Source organism: Trematomus bernacchii, unplaced genomic scaffold, assembly GCF_902827165.1.
Source record: "Trematomus bernacchii unplaced genomic scaffold, fTreBer1.1, whole genome shotgun sequence".
NCBI classification, from domain to species: domain Eukaryota; kingdom Metazoa; phylum Chordata; class Actinopteri; order Perciformes; family Nototheniidae; genus Trematomus; species Trematomus bernacchii.
Window position 1 is genome coordinate 11,442,478 of NW_022987593.1, and position 10,798 is coordinate 11,453,275.

General features: G+C 44.2%; 1 protein-coding gene across 1 annotated transcript; it reads right to left on the minus strand.

Annotated features, from left to right (window-relative positions):
• Positions 1–255: 255 nt before the first annotated feature.
• On the minus strand, positions 256–9,086 carry elfn1b (extracellular leucine-rich repeat and fibronectin type III domain containing 1b). The gene is given in 6 exon segments (XM_034129346.1): positions 256–1,606; positions 1,608–1,654; positions 1,657–3,418; positions 5,439–5,605; positions 7,110–7,263; positions 8,394–9,086. Coding segments are annotated over 6 exon segments (2,778 nt in total). The 5' UTR covers positions 8,684–9,086; the 3' UTR covers positions 256–1,248.
• Between the last annotated feature and the right edge of the window lie 1,712 nt (positions 9,087–10,798).

Here is a 10,798-nt window from a genome sequence, read left to right on the forward strand (position 1 = left end):
CAGATATGTTTCCCCTCTGGGAATTAAAGACATTCATTTGAAGATTAGAATTTTTTTTGTTCGATTTCAAAATCAAAAACGTACCGTTGTAAGGGAGCAGGTAGGTAACTAACTTGGGATACTTCAGATTTCTGAAAAGTCTCAAAGATTTCAAAACCATGATGTACAAACAAAACAGTCACCTCTGTTGCAAATATAGATCTTCTCTCTCTCATCTGTACAGCGTTCCCTCTTCAGGAGGATGAGGAGCGGGGGTAGCGGGGGGTTCACCAAGAGAAAAAGACGGGCTTGTGATTGGCTCAGCAGAGAGCACATTCCTCTTGGTAGAAAAAGGAGTCAAATGTCTCGTCCATCAAACTGTTTGTCTCTGTTGGTGTGCCCTTCTCAGCGGAGAGGTTCAAAACAGTCAAAACACAGTCACACGACAGAGCCATGCCATATTCAAATAATATAATCATTAATGATGAGGAGCATAGGAATAATAAGAAGACCAGTAATGTAATAAGAATAATTAATAGTAATAACATATCATTCTAGGTTTTTTAAATTCTGTATATAAAAACAGTGGCGAGGAGAAGTTGGTACACAGTAGGGCTCTACTATCCTCCTTTGTTTGATTTGGCACATTATACTCTCTCTCTCTCTCTCTCTCTCTGGCGAGAGCTACCTACTCATTCTCAGCACAGTTGAATATTACTGTTGCCTGGCGACCCATCCAGAAATTGTCATTTAGATCGCAGGGCGCAATGCCAAAAACAACCTCCTTGGGTAAAAGCAAAATCTTCAATCAATCCACGGCGGTAATAAGAATTGGTGAGGTTAATCTGCCGTGGTCGGGTTTTAATCAATGTCGGTCTCAAGGCAGATTAAAAGCGTAGCCGTGTTCAGGATGGGTTGCCCGGCAGCATTTAAGGTTTCTGCTCTTATGTTGATAATTTTTTTCTTCATTCAAAACTTAGTACAAATAGCTACATAAGTCTGAGCTATAATGTGTGTTACATTACAAAAAGTAACCCAGTCTCTCTATAAGTTATGATTTTCAATATAATATATTAGTTTGGTCCTCCTTCATGTTCCTCAGAAGCAAAGGCTTGGTTTGTGTAAAATGTGTGTGTATATAAGTGTACGTCTAGATCCTGTAAGCTGTGTGTGTTTGTGTGTATTTACAGGTTATCTTTGTATCTGTATCAATATGTTATGGGTGCAGTGTTGTTATTCTCCATCCTCCAAGTGTTAGGCGTCTCCAGATCAGGTCTTCTGCTGGGCGGACACACCCTTCCAGTAGTCCAGAATGTCGTGAAGATCCTCATCCTTGGCGAACTGAACTTTCCGCCTCAGCGCGTGTCCTGCTGCCACGTATCCCTCGTCCTCCATGGACGCCTGCCGGTGCCTCTTGCGGTGCAGCTTGAACCTCTCCCAAAGCCCCAGGGTGGGGGTGCACAGGAGCCCTTCGTCCTCCTCGTCTTCGTCGGGGCTGGAGCAATAGCTGAGGTTGTGGTACTGGGGCGAGAGCGGGTAGTGTGGCGAGAGTTGGGAGTAGGCCAGCTCCCGTTGCTTGGCCTGCCTGCTGAGGGTGATGGGGTCTAACATGGAGGGCTTGCGGCCCCCGGGGTGGTGGTGGAGCTCCTGCAGGATCTGAGGGTGGTGCTGCAGGTCCTGGAGGTGCTGCTGGGAGCCGGGGTAAGAGTGACGGTGTTCGTTGTACTGGCGGATCCTCTGGGCTTCAGCTCGTAAGATGGCCGCTGCTGGGTTGACCGTACGAATGGCCTCTCCTCCTCCTCCTCCTCCGCCTCCCCCTCTTTCCCCTCTTTCCCCTCTTTCCCCTCTTTCCCCTCTTTCCCCCCTCTCTCCCCTTTCCCCGGGCGAGGTCCTCTCGATGTAGCGGGTCTCTGACGAGTGGTAGCCTCCCTCTGAGCGGAACGAGCGAGGGCTCCGGGCAGAACCGGGAGAAGAGGAGGTGCTGGGCCTTTTGGAGGTCGGAGGTGCCTCCATGCTGTGGTGTCGCTGCAGAGAATGATGATAGCTTCTCCCCCTCTCCTCTCTCCCTCCTCTGCCTCCCTTATACACCGGGGAGAGGAACTCGTTTCCTCTTTCTCTCTCTCCTTGCTCAGAGAGGAGCACCAGCTGAGGCTCTGCGGTAGAAACAGCCCCTCCGCCTGCGTTTGAAGGGGATTTCATGCCCTGTTGAAAGGAGGTAGACTCAGATTTGAGAGCATCTATACAGTTGTTGATGATCTGGTTGACTTTATCAACTTCTTTAGCGATGGTTGAGATCTCTGCTACTGAGCCCTGGGGATTTTCCTGTGGTGACATCTCCCTTTCTCGCTCTCGTTCCCTCTCCCTCTCCCTCTCCCTCTCCCTCTCCCTCTCCATCCCGGATCCTCTCACATCCATGTAGTTCAGTTTAGCAGGCTTGTGCACCGGTGTTTCTATCACCTCCTGCAGCTTGTACGGATCAATCTCAGCGCCCTGAGGAAGGTAGGGCATTCTGGACAGACTTTCCCCAGCTCCCAGCTTTTGGGAAACAGATCCTCCATTTCCTCCCTCTATATCCCCTTCTCCACCGTACTTGAGCTCTATCAGAGTCCTTTGGATCCTGCTCATCTTCCTCTCCTTCGCCTGCATGATCCTCTTCTTCCTCAGGCAGTGAACAATAAAACCCAGGAAGATTAACATGCCAAACAAGCAGCCCAGGATAGTCATGATGTAGTGGGTGGCTGACGACTGATTGGCTCTCCTCTCAGGCCCGGCCCGGCGTCCAGTGGAGATGGTCAGACAGGTGTGGTTGAATCGAAGGGAGTTTCGTATCGAAGCCACACAGTACCTGTAGTCGGTGTTGGGTTTTAAGTTCTTGAGCTCAATATCTTCCCTTTGACTTTTCAGATTCTGGATATCTGTGAAGAAGCTGTTGTTATAAAGAACCAGGATGTACATTTTCTTGTACGGATGAGGAATCTGAACCGTGATCACGGCGGTCGAATGTTGCACATGCTTCAGCGTCATGATGGGATTGGTGTCGGTGTAAAGAGGGCCCAAGCTGATCACCTCGTCAGGAGGGGTCCCGGAAGCACAATCGTCCAATCCACAGGGAGAGGCAAAATCTGGTAAAGGGGTGGTGGAATCTGCCGCACCAATCGGGTAAAAGGGCGTCACGCTACCATCATCCATGCAGACAAGACCGAGCACGTGCAAGGCGTTGCGTTGGGTCGGCATTCGGGGGTTCTGGCTCAGGAGGTTGTAGCCGAAGAATCCTTGAGGCGAGTCGCACACCATCCTCTCGCTGGTCCTGTTGGGGAAGGCTGAGAGCCAGCGCAGGAACCCCAGCAGCTCACAAGAGCAGTTGAAGGGGTTTGTGTAAAGTTCACAAGTCGTCAGCTTCGGGAGACCGGAGAACAAACTGCCATCTAGCACCTGGATCCTGTAAAGAGACAGAGGGAACATCATAGATTAAAAAGGTGGGTTTTACCTTTGTAAACATGCACATAGCATAATCCCGATGGGCCGGTACCGAAGTAGGCCGGTCGGATAAGTCACTAGCACCCTCCCCCCCCCCCCTTGACAATTTACTAGCGGTACCGAAGTGGGCCGGTCGAGATGCCCGGGCTGATTATTAGTCCCAGTCCGCCCCTGGCTCCAACACTGTCTGACTCATGATGGATAACATACAAAGTAAATCAGTGTCTATGTACTCTTCTCCCTATTTTAAACCCTGGTTCCTACATTACCCATAATGCAACTCAATCACCAGTAGCTCAGTCGGACGCTGTGTCTCATTTAGATACTTCTGTTGGTACATTGCATGTTGTGAACTGTAAACACTTGTGCAATACGTGCATTGGGACAATGTAATGTTGTTTTAAATCACATGGGGCTGCTTTAACCAACAGGAAGTGGCGATTGCTGCTGTTAGCTAGCTAGCAATGATTGTTCGCGGTACCAAAATATTATACACTGCCAATAAATGTAACGGTGGTTTATTTTCAGGACCAATATAGTGGTGTTACTTTAAAAGTGAAAGACATATTAATTTGCATAGTGATGTTTTTACTGGAGCAGACTAATTTGCTGTACGTCGCCTAACTTCTGTTATTTAGCCAAAAAGGGCGTTTTTTGAGAGTGGTTGCATACTTTTTGATATTTTGAGTGCACAATCTAGATACTAATGGTGCATTTTGCCACATGCTGCCATGGGATATAGTTATGCACTCAAAACAGCAAATGTAGGTACAAAAGAAAGCAATTTGAGACACAGCAAGATATTTTTGATTTGTTTTGCTAGTACCTAATGAAGCATCACACATAGGTGAGGATCAGGCCACAAAACAGCATCACTTATAATATATCAGAGTTTCTAAAACTGAGCTCAGGGCCACAGAAGGATTTATATATATTTTGTTACTGTTTTCAAACCTATGCTGTAGTAATCCTTAAAACATGTAAACAGACTTTGATGTGTTATATCTGCAGGCTTCCCCTTTAAAAGCACTTGTTACTCAGTCTCCTTGTACTTCAGTTTCTAGTCTTAAACATTTCCCAGAGTACCTTTCAACAAGCCCCAAAGAGGAGTTAAACTTCTTCCATTCTGCTGTTACTTTTACATTTAAGTCAAGGGATCAATACCAGTTACGGTGCTGATAGTAAGAACAAAACGGTTATTCCCACTGAGAATAAGTATCTCAACCTATATTGAAAAGATGGCTTGGTGCATCAGAGCTTACTGGGGAAAAAGTGAGAATTGTGTTATCTCTGCACCTTCTGCTATGCTTTTTTCCTAGTAGGTTTGGCTGTTTTTACATATATATGCCTTTGGGTAGTGCTATATGAATACAATGTGTTATTGTTATATTTAGTTTACTGATAATACTGTCAGTGAGAAACAAGTTATCTATGCAAAACTTTTTTCCTAGTAAGTCTGCAAAACATCCGCGCGAAATTAATACATTTAGAAAGCAGCCCTTGATCTTGACAGAAAGTACAATATTAAACATTGAAAAACGTAATATATTCTCCTATCTAGGAATTTTTAAACTCTCTTTTTGTCTAGTACGATTCACACACCGATGAACGGCAAATCATAAACCTAGAAACATGAGAGAGTCAGATTGCGAGTAGCCTTTTTAATTTTAATTTTGCGTCTACTTTGTTTCATATCTCGAATCATAAAACAAGGAAATGCGAGAGTTTAAAGCTACTGCTAATAAATGCCTGTAAAATGGCCTTTGTTAAATTGCTTGTTTTATCCAAATAATAAAAAAAGAAACAAACCCTTGCATCAGTATTAAACCAGATCTTCAAACAAATCTTGAAAACCGCTTTCATTAAACCATAATTAAAATGTCTCTTCACGTCAGTTTTCTAATTGGCTAATCATCCACTAAGTGCTTCACATCATGTTTTCTCTCTCTCTCTCATTAGACGCACACGCCTCAGGGTGATACCTGTTCATGGAGAGGTCGATGTTCTCGATGTTGGGGCATTCCCAGAAGGTGTTGGGTGTAACACTCTCGATGAGGTTGGCTTGCAGGTAGAGATACTGCAGCTTCCCCAAACCTCGCAGCATCCCCTCTGTCAGGTTCCTCAACTTGTTAAAACCCATCTGGAGAACCTGGAGAGACAAAGACAAGTGGGATTATTCTAATCTCTGAAGAGCCGGCCAGCGCCAAGCATCACACACGACAAGCTGGAAACATGCAGAACAAACAGACGACGGTTCAGCACAATTCGTGTTTCACATGGTGATCTAAGCCTCTATGCTGTGTTCCATTTACTAAGATCTTTCTTGTTCACATTTTACCTCCTGGCTACGCTCCAGCAGCTGGGATACATGTGTACGCATGCCAGCTCATTACGGCTGCGTTCAGATCAGTTTCTGCAAAAACACTTTTGCCTGAATGTTTTTCTGGAAGTTATAGTGAGCCAATGTTGTCTTTTTTTGTGTGTCTGTGTTTCCATCTGTGTGTTTAATTCTGCAATACTTTAGATCCTTTACTCAGAAAGGTATCTGTAACACAGTATTAAAATACTCCCTTTGACTACAGCCCTTAAAGGTGGGGTAGGTAAGTTTGAGAAACCGGCTCGAGATCGCTAGAATTTGAAAATACACAACCGGAGAAAATCTGCCACTTCCTTACAGAGCCCCTCCTCCAACACACACGAACGCGCACATGACCAATGAGGGCACGAGATAAGTTTGTGCACAGATGGAAGGCTGACAGGCAGGTAGGCCATCCAGTTATTTTAGCCGGGCCGGCTCAGATGATTGGTCGTACTTTTTACAGTACTACGGCTTCCACAGATGACATTTTTTTATGGATTTTTTGTCAAAGCACTTAAGATATTCATTGCTATCGGGATGTTAAGAGCATTCCATGGAATATAACAAAAAGTGTATCTCGAGCCGGTTTCTCAAACGTACCTACCCCACCTTTAATTCACAGTTCTGGATATTATCAGCAAAATAGTACTCAATATGAAATACATTTAGATTTTGAAACTACCAGTACCAAAAAGTTCGTTTTTTGATAACCTTACAAAGTAATGATTGAGATTTTTTTTTTTTTCATTTACCAAAAGGAAGCAAGTTCCTAAATATGGAAAATGTAATTAATTAGCCACACATTTACATTTACCAAATAAAGCGTCTAAAGGGTTAAAGGGTAATGAAACAAGATTAGGAGTTTAGCAGCCATTTGACAGACTTCAAAACTGTACAGGAACATTACAGTCGGTACCAAAAATGATACCAAGAAATAATAATAAATACAGTTCAGTCTATTAAATATTAAGATTTGTAGCCTGCATTTGCATTCATGTGTATGCATTTGAACATTCAACAGCACATTTGAATTCCTTTACATACAGCCGGGTGGTTAGATCTCTGATAGTGGATTATGTTTTTTGTAACATGATCTATACTTATCCATATCCCAACACTATCATTCTCAAATACATGTAAATGGGTAAAAATATTCCCCTGAAATGTATTGTAGTAGAAGAGTAAAGTATACTTCAACATCGACCGGAACACAGCGCTTGCACTCTCCTCGATTTGGGTACATACACTAACAAGTGCATCCATGTGTTTGAAGGTGCATTACATGATTGCTCACCTGCAGGTTGAATTGTGATGAGAAGGCTCCGTCTTCCACGTAGCTGATATCGTTCTTGGTGAGGTTCAGATAGGTGAGGTTTCCAAAGCGGCTGAGTGAGGAAAAATGCACCGACCGAATCTTGTTCTCGTTCAGCCGCAGATCCACAATAGTGCTGTTGAGAGAAGAGTAAAAGCTGAAGATGTTTGAGGCAAAAAAACATAGTCAAAACTATTTTTCTTAACTGTCTTTTAACCCAACATCCAGAGCATCGTAACCAGAGTGTTTGTGGCTTCATTTGCATATAGCCACTAATGAATTGCGTCTGGATCATGAGTCATAGCTGCACCTGTTGCTGTGTTCCTGTCTGTCGCCCACTTTTTTACATTATGTATTGATAAAGAAACACAAGCCCTCTTCTTATTGTTATCTTTGAATCTCTGCTGTAAATATACCATTCATACTGTCCTGTGTTTAAACGTGCATTTGATTACAGAGAATAGAGTAGAAGAAGAGAAACGCGTATTGTTTGGGAATTCATTTGGAGGTAATGGAGACGTATTAGGACGCCTTTAATGATAGACTCACCTCATAAATCATGACACATGGCTCCTCTCTACAAGATAAGACATGATGCACTTTTCATAATACAGACTATTAGTATTGATGATGCTGGCCCTGAGATTGCAGATGCATTTAATGATAAAGTCACCTCATAAATACCTCATATTTTTGGCGGCACGAGAAGCATTTGGACGACCTCTTAGATCCTTTCTTTTTCATACATGTTGACATATCATTTTTGATATCAGATTGTCTGCATTTTATTACGTTTCTTGCACCTCTCTCCATCCAGGCCAGGGAGAGAGATCACTCTGTTGCTCTCCCCGAGGTTTCTTTCATTTATTCCCCAGTTAATTGAGGGGTTTTCATTGGGAGCTTTTCCTTGTACGCTCCGCTCCAATGGTCTAAGGACAAAGGGCATCTGTAAAGCCCCCAGAGGGAAATGTGTAATTTGTGATATAGGGCTATAAAAATACAATTTGATCCATCTGTTTCGCCACACCTTTGCTATTATACTTAAGAAAAGTAGTCCTTAAAGGGTTTAATTGCCTTAGAAAACCATGCACTAGCACTCACAATGGCTTGGCTTATTTGAAGGGCTTATACTTGCATGTTTCTTGCTGTTCTGAGTGTGTGTCTTCATGGTTTTTTGAGTGTGTGTCTTCATGGTTTTTTGCACCTATTGTCATCCTAATGAAAAGCAGTGATTTATGGATTGATTGATTGATTGATTGTCCTCACCTGTTAATGTGCGAGGGGATGGCCTCGTAAGGCGGCTGGTTCATGCTGCAGATAGCGAGCCACACGAAGCCTTTCTCGCCTTCGATGAGCCAGCAGTCGGCTGTTACCATTGGCAACCGCATAATTGACAGCAGGGCGAGCCAACAGAGGAAGGAGCCGGCGGTGGACAGGACCACCGAAGAAGAGCCTCCGGTCACGTTGTGTCTCTGCCGTCCCTTTCCCGTCTTCTGGGCCATTTGGGATGTCGTCACAATATCCATTGGAGAAAGCCGAGCAGAGGTGCTTGCCATCTAACATTTACTCACACAGGCTAGAGCCATTTGAATAGGAGTTAGGGCTTGTTTGTACAGTAATATGTCACTGAGTGGTTGGCTTTTTTTCAGATTTGCTGCTTGAAGTGAAGCCACAGCATGGTAAAATGTGTCTAGCTTGTCTTGTCATAAAAGTAAGGAATTTGTAAGTAGCAGGAGTGGTTCGTATCACTTCATTGGCAGGATGTGTCTCTAGGTAAACTGTATCAATTGTTTAATTAGGGGGTCGCATTTGATTTGTTGTGTATGAATTGGCAAAAGGAAACGGTCCTGGTGCCAGATTGGCTGGTGCTCATGTTTTCCGTGGCCATCTGCATCGCTGATTGGACAAGCACCTCTTCTCTTTCTTCCTCATCGCTCGCCGCTCTGTACTTAGTGTGAGAACTCGTCCCTGGAGGGAAGAGAGGGAGAAAGGGACGAGAGGAGGGTGTTATAAGGGAATCGCTAATGAAACACAGTGGTTTTATACCAACACACACAACCCTGTTACCAGCCTGATGAGATAGAGGAAGTTATTGCGTCTTATATAACAATCTGGCACGAATACACCCACACACACATGTATGCAAGCACACACACACATCTCCGATACTCTGAAGACCTTTGTTGACGAGTCCAATTAGCGCACATTGGTGCAGATACACAACGTGCACCTGCAAATCTTAAAAATACACACAGCTTATTGATGCACACACACCAATTTCTGCCACCCTATTAGCCTCTGGGCCTTGATGGACCAGCGCTAAGAAGGGGCCCTACTCTGATACTGTATCTAATTAATTAATCTGCTCTAAATAAAACACTTCTTGGGAAAAAACAGCTGATGTCTGATGGAACGAGCGAGATAGCGGGAGGCGGGGAAAAGAGAGAGGCTTCAAGAGCTTGTGAAGTGGTGAGGCGGAGGATGGAGAAGTGGGTGCGAGAGAGTGGAGAGGAAAGATGTTTGGGGGAGGGGGAGGGAGCAAAGAGCGAGATAAAAGTGAGGGACAAGGCTTTAAGGAGAGAAGGAGGCAGGGATGCAGAGTGGCTCTCTCCGTCTGGGGAATTTTCTCGAATAGGGGCTCTCTCTTCTCTCGGAGAGGCTTTATTCTCAGCTGTAAGAGTAACAAACAGGATGTGACATTACGGAGGGCAGAGGGAAGGAGTGGGAAGGAGCCAAAGGTCCCGCCTTCCTTTCAGGCGTCTTCTGGCTGCTCTTCCCCGCCTTATTGATTGCAGATGAGTGACGAGGCGGAGAGGTGCTGATGTGTCACCTCTAATCTGAGAGGGAGAGCGAGGCTTTCTGAACTTTTCTTTGTCCTTGTGAAGAGCAAAAGACCTGACGTCACATCCTGGTTGCTGTTCCTCCAGCCTCTGTGACTCACTCTTATCTCTGAATGAGGGTGTCTTTCATCATTCTTCATTAATGATGATGTACTGTGCGCAATTACAACGCGCTCCATTAAAGATGATGTTGACCAATGCTCTCTTCTTTTATCTTTCCAGCTTCTTATAGCTTTCATTTCTGCTTCAGAAGCCAAGCTAGCGGCTCTGTGCTTGTGTTTTCTGAAGTTCGCCATGTTCATTATCCCATTTTGCATTTTTAAGGGGCCTATTTAGCATGCTGAGCCTGATGAGAAAGACATTAGTTCTGCAGATACTTGATCATAAACAAAGTATTGGACTCATTTTGGCGCTAGATGAAAGTCAAGGATTTACTAAAGTTATTACAACACTTCGTGAGGGTAACGTGGATGTGTAAACAAAATGAATGGCAATCAATCAGGAGACAGATCAATAGATAGATAGATATATAGATAGATAGATAGATGGATGGATGGATGGATGGATAGATAGATGGATAGATGGATGGATGGATAGATAGATGGATGGATGGATAGATAGATGGATGGATGGATGGATGGATGGATGGATAGATAGATAGATAGATAGATAGATAGGTAGGTAGATGGATGGATGGATGGATAGATAGATAGATGGATAGATAGATAGATAGATAGATAGATAGATAGATAGATAGATAGGTAGGTAGATGGATGGATGGATGGATGGATGGATGGATGGATAGATAGATAGATGGATGGATGGATAGAT